Source organism: Lithobates pipiens, unplaced genomic scaffold (assembly GCF_037356315.1).
Source record: "Lithobates pipiens isolate NorthernLeopardFrog02 unplaced genomic scaffold, aLitPip1_a1.2 Scaffold_19, whole genome shotgun sequence".
Taxonomy (NCBI): Eukaryota; Metazoa; Chordata; class Amphibia; order Anura; family Ranidae; genus Lithobates; species Lithobates pipiens.
Genome location: NW_027507764.1, coordinates 169,233,351 through 169,253,119, shown reverse-complemented (window position 1 = coordinate 169,253,119; position 19,769 = coordinate 169,233,351). Strand labels below are relative to the sequence as shown.

The 19,769-nt window shown below is 42.4% G+C and overlaps 1 protein-coding gene across 1 annotated transcript in view; it reads left to right on the top strand.

The window, feature by feature from the left end:
* The window catches only part of OSBPL10 (oxysterol binding protein like 10), a 634,297-nt gene that overhangs the window by 458,382 nt on the left and 156,146 nt on the right, over positions 1–19,769 (top strand). The window contains exon 7 of the mRNA XM_077491461.1: positions 5,631–5,768. Within this exon, the coding sequence (XP_077347587.1) occupies positions 5,631–5,768 (138 nt within the window). The remainder of the gene's footprint in view (positions 1–5,630; positions 5,769–19,769) is intronic.

Here is a 19,769-nt window from a genome sequence, read left to right as displayed (position 1 = left end):
AACTGCTGGCTTTTATTTATTTATTTTTTGGGCAGAACACTGCTTTAATCTCCTCTTCTTAAGACCTCTTTCACACTGGGGCGCTTTGCAGGCGATACAACGCTAAAAATAGCGCCTGCAAAGCAACCTAAAACAGCCGCTGCTTTCACACTGGAGCAGTTCGCTAGTAGGATGGTAAAAAAAGTCCTGCTAGCAGCATCTTTGGAGCGGTGAAGGAGAGGTGTATGCCCCATTAAAATCAATGGGGCAGCACGGCTATACAGACGCTCTGCAGAGGCGCTTTGCAGTGGTTTTTAACCCTTTCTCGGCTTCTAGCATGGGGTAAAACCGCCCCGCTAGCAGCCGAATAGCGCCGCAATTCCGACAGTAAAGCACCAATAAAAATAGCGGCGCTTTACCGCCGACACACCTCCCGCCCCAGTGTGAAAGGGGCCTAAGAGAGAATAAATTTAGTTCCTCTAATCTTTCCTCATAGCAGAGCTCCTCCATGCCTCTTATCGGCTTGGTTACCCTTATCTGCACTTTCTCCAGTTCCCCGAAAAAAATATAGATGAGCCTATAATCAATATAATATTTGGTTGAAGTTTTGCTCTTTTAACTTTGAATACACAGGAGGCACTTGCAATCTGCTTTTCTTGTTATCTCTCATTATATATTTTTTTACTGCATAGTGTCTTAAAAGCCTCCAGCCTGCAATAACATGTATAACTACATTAATCTGGGAGGCAAATGCAGAGCTTTAATCTCTTTTCTTCGTGCTCAATTTACAAAAAATAGCTGCAGTAATCAGAATATATTTTCATGTAACAAATATTAATAAAAGTATAATTATCTATGCTTTGAAGGATTTATAGGTTTCTTCTTCATGTTGCTGCACTGAAAAGCTTTAGATTTTATGCTTGTTAATTGAAAATACCAAATATAAGTGCAAGCTAAATGTAATAACTGAACTCTGTATTTTTTTTTCATCATGTTTCTGTTTTAGAACTTTTGGAATAACCATAGATTAATAAGGCACTATATATAAAATGTATCATTGTGCTCATGTCTATTCAGCAGCTAGCATAAAATATAGTTAAGAATATAAAAAAAAATGTATACAAATATACATTGCTAGAAATACAAACATCAACTATGAAAATAAAGGTCCACTGTCATTGAACGTAAAGATTCCATGTTCCAAGAAATGGCATCACCCACAGTGTAAATATGACAAGCTGAGGTGAACTATAAAAAAACCTCCACCGCACACCAACTCACCGGTCCTCTTAGCGCAGGAAATGGACCACTAGATTATAGGTGGTCAGATAAGCATGATATATCCACTATAGCACGACTCCACTCTGGTACTAGACAGCTGAATCTCATAGGGTCACAACATGGAGTAAATCCACAGGTTCATATGTAAGATGAGAAAAGCAACTCCTCATGGTGTAGTATGTTAAATCAAGATGATTTTATTAAGTAAAAAGCGTACAGGATACTCACATTTAGAGAATTAAACCAGAATGTCAGGAACACAAAAAGCCCTTGGTTAATATTTGTTTCCAACCAACAAGATGGCCGCGGTCAGCACGTATAGTGACGTGACGTCAGAACTCCTAGCTCCACCCTACGCTGCATTTGTCCAATAAGGAATGTCGTCAGGGGTGTTGTTGGCAGGAGGGCGAAATAGCAACGCCTCCTCCTCCTTGTGTTTTAAGCCTGGAGGTGGACCCAATCAACCGGAAGTGATGTCACATCACAACAGGAAGTGAACAACAACTGTGGGAATGTAAACAATCCAGCCCACTCACAGCACTCATACAAAGGAAATCCCAAACAGGAACTATAAATACTTTACTTTTTTGGAGAAAATTTTTTCAGCAAAGATGTTGCCTCGAAGTTTACAATGGGAATTATCCCCTTATAACGAGGATACTGATACTTCTGAGTGGTTTCAGTACTTCAATAAGGCTGGTCTATCCCTTCTTGAGTTTCTGCTCACTCTATTTCACCCTCCTGCCTATATATATAGGTTCCTGACATGCTCATTTTTTAATTCTCTAAATGCGAGTACCCTGTACACTTTTTACTTAATAAAATATATTGATTTAACATACTACACTATGAGGCGCTGTTTCTCTTTTATCCTACATATGAACTTGTGGATTCACTCCATATTGTGACCCTATGAGATTCAGCTGTCTGGTTTTCTACGGTAAGAGGCCCGGTGTGTTGGTGTGCAGTGGAGAATTGTGGGTGATGACATTTCTTGGAACATGGACTCTTTACGCTCAATGACAGTGGACTTTTATTGATATAGGTCATGTTTGTATTTCTAGAGCTGCATAATAAGACACTGTGCCTTATGCACATACATCAACACAATACACTTTTGTCTGTTAATGCGTGCTGTATTAAGGCAGTCTATTCACGTAGAATGGGCTAGCAATGTAGCTGAATGCAAGAAAACCATGCCAGCACCTTTTTCTCATTGTAATGCACCACAACAGATGATTTACATGTATCCACTGTAATGTGTTGTAGCACGCATGCATTTGGGTACCATTTGTCAGGGCTGGCTTAGCCCTTCCTTCCCTGGGCTGGCTGCTCAGCTGTCAGCTAATTGTCAGCTCTCATCTCTCTCCACAGTTACCAGCTGTTCCTGATCATGCTTGTCTGACCTGCCTACTTAAAGCTGTCCAGCTCACTTCACCTCTGCCTTCGCCTTAGTCACATCACAAGAAACCATCTCCTCCGGTTCTGTTAAAGACTGGCTTGCTGACACCCCTTCCCTGATTACCCGCTCTGGTTATTGAACTCTGGCCTGGCTGACTACTCTATCCGGTTACTGGACTCTGGCTATGCTTGACTACGCTTTTTCTATTTTACCTTTTTATTTTTATTTAATAAACAAGTGTGATTTAATTGTACTCCTGTCTCGGTCTGATTCATGGTTTCTGACACCATTCGAGATGTACAAATTTTAATCTGGCCAGGGAGATGAGAGTAGCGCTCCCTCTCATTGTGATCCCTCCAACTTGAACCCACCATGATTTTTTATCTAACTTGAACAATGTTTTTCCAGATAAATAATAAATGAAACCTGTCATGACATGGGTAGCTCAAACTGAGAAAATGTTGAAGAAAATAAAGATAAAAGGTTGCCATAAGTGAAAACACATATCAAAATGACCAGTGTATGCAGAGATGCAGGCTGCCGAAACGTTATGCAAATTTCCAGTAAAAGGTCAAGCTTGGCTAAGCCGACTCCTGCCTTTGACTGCATGAATCAAAGTTTGCAGAGGGCTGTCTGTTTAATTCAAAGGGAAAGTCCATCATGCTTTCAAACATTACAACGTGAATGCAGGGTCCTTGCTTTAGTAGCACTTTAATGAAAGGTTTCTGAGACTTTAGGTAAAGTCATAAGTTATTGCAAGTTCTCTCAGCTGAAGACAAGCAAATCCTAAAATACAATTCAAGTTACACCGGACATCTCAATGCAGCTCTCAAACAAGAATAATATGCATTTTTGCCACTAGACGGCACTGCAAGGGAAAGGCTCCAGTTTAGTTTGCTTGTGGGCTCCATCTTGTACCTCCTACAGTTGGGCAATTGTTGGGCTACAGTAGATGATAGTCTCTGACTTCTCAGGGCTTAATTGACAGGGAAGAGGGTACATTTTGGCTGACAAATTAGTTTATCTTTATAATCTTTAAATCATTTCTATTAATGTTCCCCAGCATCACAGCATAGTCTGGTCAGTACATTGGTTTTTCTTTTCCTCCTAGATGTTGATGTCTAGATGTTGGTGAGACCAACATCTAGAGTTTGGAAACATTTCCACAGTGCAATTTCTGCTGATAGCAAAGCTGCAATTTGCAAATATTGTGAGAAGAAATATTATTTTCCAATTGCTACAAGGATGATAAAAAACATCATTGCCACAGGTGCCCATAAATACTTTATGAAATGAAACGATGAGGACTAGAATTAAAGGGCAAGTACATTTTTTCTCTCTAGAGTTCTCATTCCAGAAACACACTTTCTGCTGCTTCTGGATAATCACAAAATGTTTCTTCTCCAGCAGCATCTTCAAGTAAGAAAGTGTTACAAAACACTGCCTTCCAAAAATACACAATCTTTTTTTTTTTTTTTTTTTTTATAAAAAACGGGAAAAATGTTTTATTCCATGGCTTCAAAATTTCAAGAAATTTTATATTTCTAGTGTTACCAACAATAATTTTAAACACCCTGGAAACCACAAAACCTTTATTTAAATATACATTCCAAAAATGAAGGAAGATGTATTAATGTTATAGTAAGCAATTGCTTGACAAGTTTGTACATTTGTAAACTGAGAATTTACACAAGTAACAGCAGAAAAACTCTGCATTTCTTAACATTTTGTGCCTCATTTAACAGTGGCTTTGGAAAGAATTGGCTTTAGCATACAAAAGAAAAGGCATAGATTGTGCATTCATTCCAGTGTTTGAACATGTTTGTTTGCACTGATCATTCAAAATCAAAATTTTCTTAGCCACTGATGACCGTTTCTGATGCAGCTGCATTCTCCCTTTGGGCAGTGGGTAGTGTTTGTAGTGTTTATTGGACAGAATTTGTAGCTCATTCCACTTGTTGCCTGGAATTGCTTTTAAAGCCGTAGATTTTTTTTGTATATATTTGTGTATTATACAAAACAAACATTTTGTTAAAATATGGCATTTGGATTAGCACCAGGTTAAGTTCTGTGTTAATGGATCACTTTGGAAAAATGGTTTCTGTTGGTTAAACTGGTCAGGTTAAATACGTGGGTAACTTAGTCTTGAATGACGTATACTTGCTTTAAACGGATATCCTTGGAACAATAAGTAGTCAAATCCATGTAACTCCACCATTTATGTATGTGCCACTGTCAAATTTGGAGCCAATGGGTTAGTGGTGCAATGCAGAGGTCTTTCTTGTGGTTTTTATTTTAAGAACTATGTAACTATATTAAAATAAATGTAAATGTCTGTTCCTGATTTTTATGTTTCCCTACACCAGGGATATGCAATTAGCGGACCTCCAGCTGTTGCAAAACTACAAGTCCCATCATGTCTCTGCCTCTGGGTGTCATGCTTGTGGCTGTCATAGTCTTGCTATGCCTCATGGGACTTGTAGTTCTGCAACAGCTGGAGGTCCGCTAATTGCATATCCCTGCCCTGCACCGTTATGGGGACACGGTTACCCATAGTGCAGCATGATATGATTAAGACCAAGTATGAACTGAAAAATGTCCAAAGGCCAAATTGCGTTGTTTTTATCCCGCTTGATGTTGCGATAAGCAAGACCCATTTTGTATGTTACAAATGAGTGCCAGACTTGCGGTCTGCGTACCTATTCTGTTTCATCACTAGATCTGACAACTTTCGTGTTTGTGTCAGATAAGTATAAGGGAGACTTTAAAATAACAGGTGGACAAAGTATCTTAAGCCTTGCCTCATAAAGGATTTGTGATACATAGAGCTTCAAAACCTATACAGTATATCTCCTGAAAGCAATTGAAGGGCAGAAAAACAATCAAGATTAAGAAATGCTCCTGTAAAATTCCTGGAGTTTTGAAGCAATAACAGAGCACTGTGTATGTTTTTCCCTTTCTTCTGCAGACTGGTCCTCTGGAGGCTGAAGATGAGCTGACGGACACCGAAGATAATGAGGAAGAAGATTTAGGCGTCATGGAAGATCAGCGTAGTGTAATCCTCCACCTTATCTCACAGCTCAAGCTTGGAATGGATCTTACCAAGGTATGCAAAGGGGATTTTGCTTTATTGCTCCCATTCTCCAGCTAGTTTTCGCCTTTCAACTGAAATTGAGTGATTCAATAATGTTATTTCCTTGGTAACCAGATTAGAATTATTTTTATCTTGTTAGTGGTGTCAACTGAAACCGGGAACTGGATGTAACTTACTTGATTTGTTTTGACCATTATTGACTTTGTTAGCTGATATCCCATATCTCTCTGTAACAGGAAGTATCACATCCTTTCATCCCACCTTATAAGGTTTATATTGAAATCTAAAAATCAATCCCAAAGATCTATTTATGCCTACTTACACACTTTTCTTCTCATGGTGCTTATAGCACAGTCTTAATTGTTTACTTATTCTTTTTTTTTTTTTTTTTTTTTACATTTTAGGTCTGTAGTTGGCTATATTTTGTGTTGTCTCAGTTTAATTGAATTGGAAAGATGATTGGGAAATTGCTGGGAACCTATTAACTGCTAAGGGTTAAATGTTATGGGGAAAGTTTGTAAACTAAAGGTAAAACTTTTTTTCCTAGTTATAGGGGAGAGGTATTAGAACATGTGTTACATGTTTATTGCTTCATGTGCCCTCCATCAGGGACATTCATGCTCTCTATTTGTCCAGTTTACCATTTTTTTAGAGAGTAAATGTGAAAGAAAATTCTACATTTTTGGTTGTCTCCAGAACAGAAATGGTCCTCATCATCCAGTGTTCCAATAGTTCCGGTGACACTGGTGACAAGTGATTCACCACACTTCCTGTTTTGGCTATGGGACAGATAGTTAAGTGAAATCTCCCCAATGAGAGACAGATTTCAAAAAAACTGGCAGGGGCTATAACTGTCCCTTGTGCTATCCAAAATGAAAAAAATGCTTTTAATTCTACTTTAAGATGTAAGGCCTTATTTTAGACGTTGGATAAATGTTTAGGTGGGAAGATGGGTAAGGTTTATAGAAGTGCTTTTCTGGCAGAAGAAACTTTTTAGGTTAGAAAAAGTTAGAGAAACTTACCAAGTTACACTTGTATATGCTAATGTCCCAATACTACCACTGCCATCCTCTCAGCATTTTTTTTTAAATGCTAACATATTGAACAGTGATGATGTCCTTTAGGTTGCTTTAATTGTGAAGACATAATAATCATACTAAACAATTTTCAATATTTCCCACAGTTTGGAAAGATAATACAGTGCCTGCTGCTTATTGTATTCTACATTTTATACTTCCTGCTCTGTGCAATCATTTTGCACAGAGAAGCCCAGATCCTCTCCTCTTGGGTGCCTCGCCGGCACTCCTGACCCCTTCCTCCTGCCAAGTGGCCGATGGCAAGTAGCTGGCTATGGGGGCACCTGTTACCTACCTCACTTAAATGCTTAATGATACATAACATACGTGATTAAAACCTTTTATCTCCATATGTATCAACCAATGCGATTGCAGCTATACCCCATGAAATCAGTAAGGATTGACAGTGGTACTAAAATGCAAGGATCAAATTTATTTATACAGAAAAGAAATGTTAGAATATTCGGTCCAAATACAGTGTTGCCAGTCTACAAAGATAATTAATGCAAAAAGGAGATATGGTTACAATTGACATACACATGCTATCACGGTATCAAGGCAAATCCTAGGATAGAAAAAGTTAGGCCGCGTACACACGGGCGGACTGTTCGCCCAACTTTGTTTGTCAAACAGTTTCGGCAAACAGTCCGCTCAAAATTAGCATGGACGGACATGGCCACACACGGCACTTTTTTGAGCGGACTGTTTCAGCGAACTGTTTGCCAAACAGTTCGCTCAACTTTTGAAATGAACGGACTCGCCCACGTAAGGCGGAGGCAAATCCGCCCATTTCGAGCGCGTGTACAGGTAGGCGGGGCCCGCGAAGGAGACGTCGCGGGCTCCGCCGCCTGGAATGGACTTAAAGAGGAACCCCAACGCCGAAAAAAATCGGCGTGGGGTCCCCCCAAAGTCCACAACAGACCCTTGTCCGAGCACGCTACCCGGCCGGCCAGGAAAGGGGGGCGAGCGAGCGCGCCCCCCCTCCTGAGCCGTACCAGGCCGCGTGCCCTCAACATGGGGGGGTGTCTTGGGGAAGGGGGGGCCGCGCGGCCCCCCCACCCCAAAGCACCTTGTCCCCATGTTGATGAGGACAAGGGCCTCTTCCCGACAACCCTGGCCGTTGGTTGTCGGGGTCTGTGGGCGGGGGGCTTATCGGAATCCGGGAGCCCCCTTTAAGAAGGGGGCCCCCGGATACCGGCCCCCCACCCTATGTGAATGAGTATGGGGTACAATGTACCCCTACCCATTCACCTGTGAAATAAAGTACAAAAAAAAACACAACACAGAGAAAAAATATTTTATTGCACAGCTCCGGGGGTCTTCCGTCTTCGGGGGTCTTCTCGCCGGACTCCTCCGCTATCTTCGTGTAGCTCTTTTACTAGCGGAGGAGCCCGGCTTTCTTCCTCCCCGCCGCCGGCCTCTTCTCCCGACTTCGGGGGTCTTGTCCCCCTCTTCGGTTCTTCTGCCGGGCCACCGCGCCTTCTTGTAGCTCTTTTGCAGGCGGTGGCCCGGTCTTCTGTCGCCGCTGCCTTCCGTTCTTCTGTCGCCGCCTTCGGTTCTTCTGCCGGGCCACCGCGCCTTCTTGTAGCTCTTTTACAGGCGGTGGCCCGGTCTTCTGTCGCCGCTGTCGCTGTCGCCGTCACCGCCTTCCGTTCTTCTTCTTCTTCTTGTTCTTCTTCTTCTTCCCCAGGAGATGTTGACACGTCGCTCTCTCCGGCCGGAATGCCAGAGCCGCGCTGTGCGGTCACTTATATAGTGACAATGGGGCGGTGTCACATGGTATATGTCACATGGGTTGGTCACATGGTGACCCCGCCCCCTTACGATGTCATAGTCCCCATGTGACATCAACCCATGTGACCAACCCATGTGACATATACCATGTGACACCGCCCCATTGTCACTATATAAGTGACCGCACAGCGCGGCTCTGGCATTCCGGCCGGAGAGAGCGACGTGTCAACATCTCCTGGGGAAGAAGAAGAAGAACAAGAAGAAGAAGAAGAACGGAAGGCGGCGACAGCGACAGCGGCGACAGAAGACCGGGCCACCGCCTGTAAAAGAGCTACAAGAAGGCGCGGTGGCCCGGCAGAAGAACCGAAGGCGGCGACAGAAGAACGGAAGGCAGCGGCGACAGAAGACCGGGCCACCGCCTGCAAAAGAGCTACAAGAAGGCGCGGTGGCCCGGCAGAAGAACCGAAGAGGGGGACAAGACCCCCGAAGTCGGGAGAAGAGGCCGGCGGCGGGGAGGAAGAAAGCCGGGCTCCTCCGCTAGTAAAAGAGCTACACGAAGATAGCGGAGGAGTCCGGCGAGAAGACCCCCGAAGACGGAAGACCCCCGGAGCTGTGCAATAAAATATTTTTTCTCTGTGTTGTGTTTTTTTTTGTACTTTATTTCACAGGTGAATGGGTAGGGGTACATTGTACCCCATACTCATTCACATAGGGTGGGGGGCCGGTATCCGGGGGCCCCCTTCTTAAAGGGGGCTCCCGCATTCCGATAAGCCCCCCGCCCGCAGACCCCGACAACCAACGGCCAGGGTTGTCGGGAAGAGGCCCTTGTCCTCATCAACATGGGGACAAGGTGCTTTGGGGTGGGGGGGGCCGCGCGGCCCCCCCTTCCCCAAGGCACCCCCCATGTTGAGGGCACGCGGCCTGGTACGGCTCAGGAGGGGGGGCGCGCTCGCTCGCCCCCCTTTCCTGGCCGGCCGGGTAGCGTGCTCGGACAAGGGTCTGTTGTGGACTTTGGGGGAACCCCCACGCCGATTTTTTTCGGCGTTGGGGTTCCCCTTTAAGCCCATTCCAGGCGGCGGAGCCCGCGACGTCTCTGTCGCGGGCCCCGCCTACCTTCACACGCGCTCGAAATGAGCAGACTTTCCTCCGAGCGGGAACAGTTTGCTCATTTCGAAAGTAGCCTACACACGGGCGGACTGTTCGCTCAAACACAGTTTCAGCGGACAGTTTTTCGGAATTTCCGAAAGACTTTGTCCGTCAAACTGTCCGCTGAAACTGTCCGCTGAAAGCCCACACACGAGCGGACTGTCCGCCCAAACACTGTTCAGCGGACAAGGTTGGGCGAACAGTCCGCCCGTGTGTACGCGGCCTTAGAGAAAAGAAAAGAGAAATAAGATAATACGGATACATTACATAGACAGCCCTTATGTGACCATGCTTCGTTTAGACCATGAGCCTTATGCCCTGTACACGCGTCAGAAATGCAGACGGAAAAAGTCAGATCGGATTATGTTGTCGGAAAATCTGATCGTGTGTGGGCTCTATCGGAAAAAGTTTGAGAGCTGGATCTGAAATTTTCCGATAACAAAATCCGATCAGACCTTTTCCGATCGTGTGTAGAGAATTTTGACGCACAAAGTGCCACGCATGATCAGAAAAAAATTGGAGACGAAAGCTATTGGCTACTGGCCTCTACGTAGTCCCGTCGTACGTTTTGTACGTCACCTTGTTCTGAACTTTGTACGACCGTGTGTATGCAAGACACGTTTCAGGCCAAAATCTGTCTGAAAAAACCTGATGAATTTTGTGGTCGGAATGTCTGACCATGTGTATGAGGCATAAGAGAGAGGGCATCCCTGGCAGTTTTCATGTATATGTTCCCTCTCTACCCATCCCTACCAATAACACCAATGGACTAATTTAATTGGCATTGAATCCTCTTAGGCTGAAATTCAATCCTAGTTGGCCATCATGCTTCTCACATAAGCATTAGACTCTCTTCGGTGCCTCTCTGTCTGAAACATGATTACCTTCATTAAGTCTATCTCTTGCTTTAAATCAGTCAGCCCGCTTTGATCTTAGCCTAAAATAGCATTTCAAAGACTTATGATCAGGTGGAGACACAATGTTTGCTTCTCACTCCAAAGACAACAGACAAAAGACGTTGGTCTTTTGAGATACAGAAAACAGTAACTAGGCCCACCTCTAATGATTAAACCCAAAAATATATTAAGTACACACGATCCTATAAAAACATACATATACATACACACACACACACATATATATATATATATATATATATATATATATAAAATGGGGCATGGTAATGTAATTAGAAAGTCCTCACAACAGTTCCCTTGAAGTTCCTTGATATAAATATTAATTTCAATATTTCCACATCACACCCAAGCCGAGTCGCTGCTCTGTATGTCCATTCAGACACAGAGCCACATCTTGGCCCCACTCCCACTCTCTCCTTATTGGCTTACTGACTTTTATTGACAGCAGCTGGAACCAATGCTGTGTCTCAGCCAATCATGAGGGAGAGTCCCGGACAGCCGAGTCTATTGTGCAACATCGGTGTAATGAGATGAGGCTTAGGCAAGTAATAGGCTGCTGCACACAGAAGGTTTTTTATCTTAATGCAAAGAATGCATTAAGATAAAAAAATCTTCTGCCTTTACAACTACTTTATTGGCCCCCCTTTCTAATTCAGATATCAAAGGAATTATCAGATATAATAGGAAATGGAGTTTGACAGAACTAAGTCTGCGTAAATAGAATACCATGTTTTATATTGCCTCATATCATATGAGAAGGCTGTGTACACTGCCCACAGTGGGTTGTAGACCCAGGGACAGCATGGCATTTCCATGAGTAATCCACAATCTAGTCACAGCAGGGCAGATAGGAAGAACAAGAAACACATCTGTTATGGAGTCATATTCCATGTTACTAGAAAACGCAAAGCACTGACACGCTTTCAAGGGAGAAATTCTTCTTTGCACAAAGTCGAAAAGATCTTTGACTGAGCCATTTAAAATCGAAAACACATCAGCTCTACTCTCTCTGTGTTAGATTTCAGCACTAGCAGCCCAGCAGTAGTCCTTTTCAGTATGATACTTTTAGAGTTGAAAATAAGTGCATATTACAAAGTTTGCTTTTAAGTCACTGACTTTGCAATTTGTCACTAACAATAAAGCACCCCCTAACTCTTAACCTCTATCTAACCACTTTAAGGAAAGTTGTCATGTGAGAAATACTGTATGCTGGCCTCTCTTTCTGAAAATGTATTTGTGTGGAGAACTGAGAAGGGATCTGATACAAACGTGCAAAGTGGCTTAGAGTACATATGTTTATATGTGGTCCTGTGATTGTCAGTGTTCTTGCCTACAATTGTTATTGCGCTTGGCATGGAGGCCTTGTGATTAACATAAATACAATGTCATGTAACACTTCAAGTTTGGGTGTTGGCAGAAACTCCATGTTTTTACAGAATAACATAAAACCAAAATAATAGCTTTAGAACATGCAAATGTTTCTAAATGTACAAATGCCATATTTAAATGCTCCGTTCTGGATGAAAGAAAAAAAATATATATTTGCATTTGTAACAATTTTATTGTTGAAAGTCCAAGACCCAGTCCACAAAGAAGTCATCTACACTCCACAGTGCTCCTCCCTTATCTTCATATATGTAAGATTGAGCAGTCATAGCACTACTCTACTGACTTTTCTCCTTCAATAAGTCCTTACTGTACTTGTTTGTGGGGCCCAGCAGTAATAGCATTATTATAGCATACCAACCTTCTACCAGTCCCCTAACTGAGAGTATAGAAGGGTGATGATTTTTTGTTTTTCTGAGAGTAACCACACTCACACTTATCTCTCTTAAGTCAAAGCAAATAAGACGGATATATTACCATTATCACAAAGACTGATAAAACGTCATATCCGAGACAGCATTGTTCATTGGGCAACTTTAGCAAAAATCTGTCAATTCCTAGATATGAGCATAACAGAAAAAGAGCAAAGTGCGCAGGCTAAAGCCTAATACACACTATCAGTTTTTTTGCTTGGTTGAATAAAAAAAACCTCACAGCTCTGGTCGGAGCCACTGTACTAATAATCCGATTTTAGTTCAGTAATCTCCCCACTGAGCTGTTGTGTTCTGACAGAGGGATGGCCCAGAACACGCACGTGCTTTCGGCCACTGGCTGAGAGGGCGGATTAGGAGATGGTCGATTGTCCATTTTCCAGGATGTATGTCCAACTGAAGCCGGCCTGGCTGCCATACACACAGGCCGAAGTTCGGACGTTTTTTATTGAACCAGCCAACATTCAGCACGTGTGTTCTAGGCTTAAGTGTAGTGGGTATGTAACATTTATTAAAGGAAGGCAATTAGCAACTCACTTTATTTAAGTTAGACAAATTATGCTTATCATGGTTTTCAAAAGGATTCCTAGCTGGGGAGGACACCAAGGAAACTCACAATGGATACACTGGATTTGGTCTGGATGGCACCTGCAATAGCCAAGAGAGACAGTGAGGGGGCACCAATCTAAGTGCAGCAAGCTGAAGAGGTGTTTACAGCACATACTAAATGGCAACACACAGTATGTGAATGATCTCATTATTACAGTCATTGGTGCATCTGCAGTTGGGAGAAGGAGGCATCCAGGATCCCAAGATAGAGCTGCTGCTTCAAGGAGTGGAGTGTGGTAGAGGGGGTGACCAGGCAGCCTCAGGACAGAAAGCAGCATGTGTGGATCAATGGAGCACATGCAAGGACAGGAAGTGATGATACAGGAAGTGATGTCGGGGGTGTGGCAACATTTTTCAAAGCCAGCGCCTCTTTTTTAAGCCTTGAAATGGGTGCAATTGGGAGCTGCATTTATACTCTATGGGCTATGCAGCATGGGACTACCTGTTTTAGATGCACCAATGTTTGTAATGTTTGAAATCTACAAGCTGTGAGTTGCCAGTTATTGTGTGCTGTATCCACCTTTCTACCTTTCTGCACTGCGATTGGTGCCCCTTGCTGTCTCTCTTAGCTATTGCAGGTGCCATCCAGACCATATCCAGTGTATTCATTGTGACAGTTTCTTTGGTGTACTCCTCAGCTGGGAATCCTTTTGAGAACCATAATAAGCATAATTTGTCTTACTTTATGTGAGTTGCTAATTGTCTTTAGTAAACATTTACATACCCACTAGGTTTAGTTTACACACTTTGCTCTTTTTGTCTGTTTGCCACTTAGAGATCTCTTCAGTCTCCCAGAAGTGATGCATTAAGTGTGCTGGATTGGAATCTTCAGTGGTTCCTAAAGCCATAGGATTTATTTATATTTATAATGTGGTTCTGTCTCGACCCAGACTGCACCCATAGCACCATATTAAAATTTGTATCCATAAGCCTAAGATAAACAGCACACCAAATGGATCACAATTTTTCTCTGTACACTACATCATCCAATGTACCGAGCACTCAAGACCTTACACCAGGGCCAGTGCTACAGCTACCACCTAGGGCGCAGCCACAGCTGCTGGTTTCCCTACTCCCTGCTGCAGGGACGTAGTTAAGGGGGTGTTAAGGGGGTCTGAACCCCCCTCCCCAGAGTACTCTGCCCAAATGCCCAGTTAGTCCCTGCTGCTGAATGGAGCCGCACCGCCTCAGCCACAATTACCCCTCATACTGCCTCATCCACTCCCCATACTGCCTCACCCACCCACCCCTGTACTGACTTACCCACCCAACCTCATACTGACTTACCCACCCACCCCCCCCTGTAATGACTTACCCACGCACCCCCGTACTGCCTTACCCCACCTGTACTGCCTTACCTACCTCCCCATACCGCCTCACCCACCCCCTCATACTGCCTCTTCTACCCCTCATACTGCCTCACCTACCCCTCATATTGCCTCACCTACTGCCCCCCATACTACCTCACCCACCCCTCACCCCCCTCATTATGGGAGGGATGCAAGAATCTGGTCTTGCCTAGGGCGCAAAATAGTATAGCACCAACCCTGCCTTACATGTAAATATGCCCAGCATACTGCACCTTCCTCCAGAATACACTTATCTCACAGCAGATGCACCCATCACTTTAATGGTATCTTATCAAAAAATAACTGTATCTTTTGATTGGGGTGCCATTACTGAAAATGAAGGTTGAAGATATTAAAATTTCCTTTAACCATGTTAAGCTCTGCCCTTTCCTCCCTCCCACTTTCTCTGTGCCTTTACCTTCACATGTCCTCTGCCTTCGGTGCCTATGAGATTATTTTAGTTTATGCTGGGTTTATATTGCTGTGCATTCTGGTCCCAACATCCAATGTGACTCTAAATTGCCCAAGGAATCCCCAACCACACTAAGATTTATCCATACAGCATAAAACTGGATTCATTTGTTGCTGTGGTAAAGAAACTGTCCCAGGTCCCTCTACAACAGCTGTAGCTGCTAGAACTCTGGCTCCTACACCAGAGACTACCATTTATTTGCCATTAGTAGTATGCTTGTAGTGATAACCTGTGCCACTTATCAATCTCACGTGGGCTCCTATGCTGTACAAGAAAGGTTTTAACAGCAGAACTAAATTCTATCTGCATACCACAAAACTGAAAACTCGCCCATCCATCCATCCATCCATCCATGTCGCCATGCTTTATTTTCTTGAGAAATTACCCCAGCATGGTCATCTATAGAAAGGCAGAGATGTTTCATGAAGCATTTACTTCCTAGAATCCATCAGCCCTTAGCTCATGCATGCAAACAGGAGGATGGGGTTAGCTGGGAAAGCCTCTCCTTCAAATGAAAAAAAAAATGCCCATGAAGACTCCTGGGATGTATGATATATGATATGATATTATATGGCTCTAGGCAGGAAACCAGAAAGTAACTGAGTGTTAAAACGAGTAAGAATAAGATATTTTCCTATTTATTTACTAATGCTAGCAGCATAAGGATTAAAAATAGTTAAAGTTAATGGAGAGGGTTTAGTTCCACTTTAAGGTGTTAGGATGCCCTAGTTGAGGAAATAAAACAAGGGTAAGGATGAGCAGGTTTAGTATAAATCTTCAAATTTTCAACTGTACCTATGATATCGCAAAATAATTTCTTTCTTAGCATTTATTGGCAAACAAATCTTTTTTACATTCCTAAAAAGTAATACATGTTTTTCTGTTACACTAATCTATCAGTGTTATTCCGTTCCATATATTTATTGATTGCTGGTAAGCATTGATGTATTTAGACCTGCACAAGGTAGTTCCTTTTTAGCGGTCACATGCAGTAACCAAGCAGGTAGATAGTTACCATGGGAACTGTTGTTCCAGAGCCAAACTGTAATTGCTTCACTAGCAACTTGCAAATAGATACATACTGCAGTGTAACTCAACAGGGAAAAGTAATGGAGCAAGTGATACAAGAAAATATATGAAGGCTTTATAGAAAGGTGTAAGAAGACATTTGTTCCTGAAAAAAATAATCTAATGTTATTATTTTGCTGTTTAGCCAACATAAGAGAACGTGACAGTTGATTCCTGTCTTGCACTGACTGTTATCTAATAATTACTAAGGATGTTGGCCTCAATTCTCAAAGCACAACGCTTTAACGGGAGGAAAGTTATTTTTATTTTAGCCATATGGTTTGTAATTTCAAATCTCATTGGATTTAATTGAAAAGAAAGTCACAAAAAACAAAAATAAGTATCCTTAGCCTGGTGTTTTAGCTTTGGGAACTGAGCAATTTGTCTTTCATGGAAATGTTAGCATCTACAAGGGCGTAGTACACACGATCAGAATTCCGGCCAGAAAAAGACAGATGAGAGCTTTTGAAATGTGTGTATGCTCCATTAGAATTTAGCTGTCCGAATTTCCGTCAGCCAAAAATTGATAGCATGTCCTCAATTTTCCTGACGGAAAAACTTTCTATCGGAAATTCCGATCGTGTGTATGCAATTCCGACACGCCAAAAATCATGCATGCTCAGATTCAACTACGAGACGGAAGCTATTGGCTACTGGCTATTTAACTTCCCTTTTCTAGTCCCGTCTTGCGTGTTGTACGTGACCTCGTTCTAAACGATCGGAATTTGATGTGACCGTGTTTAGGCAAGGCAGCTTGAGCGGAATTTCGTCGGGAAAACCATCAGAGCTTTTTCCGTCGAGAATTCCGATCGTGTGCATGCGGCATAAGAGAAGGTTTGTGGACTCTTTTCCTGGATGTACAGTGGGGAAAATAATTATTTGATCCCCTGCAGATTTTGTAAGTTTGCCCACTTACAAAGAAATGAAGGGTCTATAATTTTTATCATATGCGTATTTTAAATGATAGAGACAAAATATCAACCAAAAATCCAGAAAAAAAACACATAAAACAAATGCTATAAATTGAGTTGCAGTTCAGTGAGTAAAATAAGCAATTGATCCCCAAGCAAAACCTGACTTAGTACTTGATGGAGAAACCATGTTGGCAAGCACATTTCTTGTGGTCGGTGACAAGGTTTGCACACATCTCAGGAGGGATTTTGGTCCACTCTTCTTTACAGATCTTCTCTAAATCCTTAAGGTTTCTTGGCTGTCTCTTGGCAACTCAGTTTCAGCTCCCTCCATTTCTATAGGATTAAGGTCTGGAGACTGACTAGGCCACTCCATGACCCTAATGTGCTTTTTCTTGAGTCACTCCGTTGTTGCCTTGGCGGTATGTTATGGGTCATTGTCAGGCTGTCCACCACCCATCTTTAATGTTCTGGCTGAGGGAAGAAGGTTCACATCCAAGATTTTACAATACATCGCCCTGACCATTGGCCCCTCAATGTGGCAAAGTCAGCCTGTACCTTTAGCAGAGAAACAGCCTGAAAGCATCATGTTTCCACCTCTGTGCATGACTGTAGGAATGGTGTTCTTAGGGTCATAGTCAGCATTTTTCATCCTCCAAACACGGTGGGCCAAGGTAATGCCAAAGAGCTCAATTTTTGGTCTCATCTGACCACAGTACTTTCTCCCAATCCTCCTCTGAATTGTTTAGATGTTCATTGGCATGACTGTACATGTGCCTTCCATAGGAAGGGGACTTGCCATGTTTGGAGGATAAAAAATGGAGGATGAAAAATGCTGTATTAAGAGAGGTATGGACTCCAGAGTGAGAGATATCATTTTGCCCCTGTTCAAATCATTAGTAAGACCTCATCTGGAATATGCAGTTCAGTTTTGGGCACCAGTTCTTAAAAAGGATATCCGGGAACTGGAGAGTGCAGAGAAGGGCATCCAAACTGATAAGAGGCATAGAGGAACTCAGCTATGAGGAAAGATTAGAGGAACTGAATTTATTCACTCTTGATAAGAGGAGATTAAGGGGGAGATATGATGTACAAATATATAAGGGGTCCATATAGTGAACTTGGTGTCGAGTTATTCGTTTTACAGTCAACAAAGAGGACAATGGGGCACTCTTTACGTCTAGAGGAAAAGAGATTTAATCTCCAAATACAGAAAGGTTTCTTCACAGTAAGAGCTGTGAAAATGTGCAATAGACTCCCTGCGGAGGTGGTTCTGGCCAGCTCAGTGGATTGCTTTAAGAAGGGCCTGGATTATTTCCTAAGTGTACATAATATAACTGGGTACTAACATTGATAGGTACAGTTGATCCGGGGAAAATCCGATTGCCTCTCGGGGGATCAGGAAGGAATTTTTCCCCTGCTTTAGCAAATTGGATCATGCTCTGCTGGGGTTTTTTGCTTTCCTCTGGATCAACTGTGGGTGTAGAATTGGGTATATGGGATTGTATGATATTATTATTATTATTATTATTTTTTTTTTTTTTTTTTTTGTGGTTGAACTGGATGGACTTGTGTCTTTTTTCAACCTGACAAACTATGTAACTATGTAAGAACACCATCCCTACAGTCAAGCATGGAGGTGGAAACATCATGCTTTGGGGCTGTTTCTCTGCTAAAGGTACAAACCGACTTTGCCGCATTGGGGGGGCTAATGCATTGGGCCATGTATTGCAAAACCTTGGAGGAGAACCTTCTGAAGATGGGTCTTTCAGCATGACAATGACCCAAAACATACTGCTAAGGCAACAAAGGAGTGGCTCAAGAAGAAGCACATTAGGATCATGGAGTGGCCTAGCCAGTCTCCAGACCTTAATCCTATAGAACATTTATGGAGGGAGCTGAAACTTCGAGTTGCTAAGCTACAGCCAAGAAACTTTAAGGATTTAGAAAAGATCTGTAAAAAATAGTGGACCAAAATCCCTCCTGAGATGTGTGCAATCCTGGTCACTAATTACAAGAAACCTCTTACCTCTGTGCTTGTCAACAAGGGTTTCTCCACCAAGTACTAAGTCCTGTTTTGCTTGGGGATCAAATACTTATTTTACTCATTGAACTGCAACTCAATTTATAACATTTGTATCATGTTTCTTCCTGGATTTTTGGTCGATATTCTGTCTCTCTCATTTAAAATACACATACAATAAAAATTATAGACCCTTAATTTCTTTGTAAGGGGGTAAACTTACAAAATCTGCAGGGGATCAAATAATTATTTTCCCCACTACATCTTTTTGGTAATAAACGAAGACAGTCCTATTTAAAGAGACCCTTTCTCCAACTATAAAAAAATGCAGTTAAAGCACAGAAAACATCTGCGATATCTTTTCACACTTCATCATAGAAAATGGATGTGAGATAAGTGTAATTGAACCTAAGTATTGTAGTCATTGAGACTAGATTAGGGGTGTGGATTCCTTCTAAAGGATATATACACAGTTTTATTGGTGAAAAAGTATTTTTCTCAAAAATTATCTATTTCAGTGAATCATGCTCCAATCAAAAAAAAAATCATAGGACTGTAGAAGGATTTTAAAGATGTGTGAAGCTGAAGAGGGCATTTTTTTACAGGCTTTAATGGAGGGAATATAACACTCTTTTTGAGAGTGATAGCAGTGCAAAGATCATCCTGCAGTGCTAAAGTTCATGAAAGAAAACCCAAGGATAACGGCAAAGGACCTGCTGGAGCACTTGGATTTACTAGAATCTCCTGTTGACATCATTCTCTATTAAAAAATAAAATAAAAAATCAATAATGTTATTAATAAAAACACAGCAAAGGAAACCTGTAGGTCTCCATGAAAATTTTGCCACGTGACAGTACATCATTTTCTGAAAACATCACAGCATCATGCCC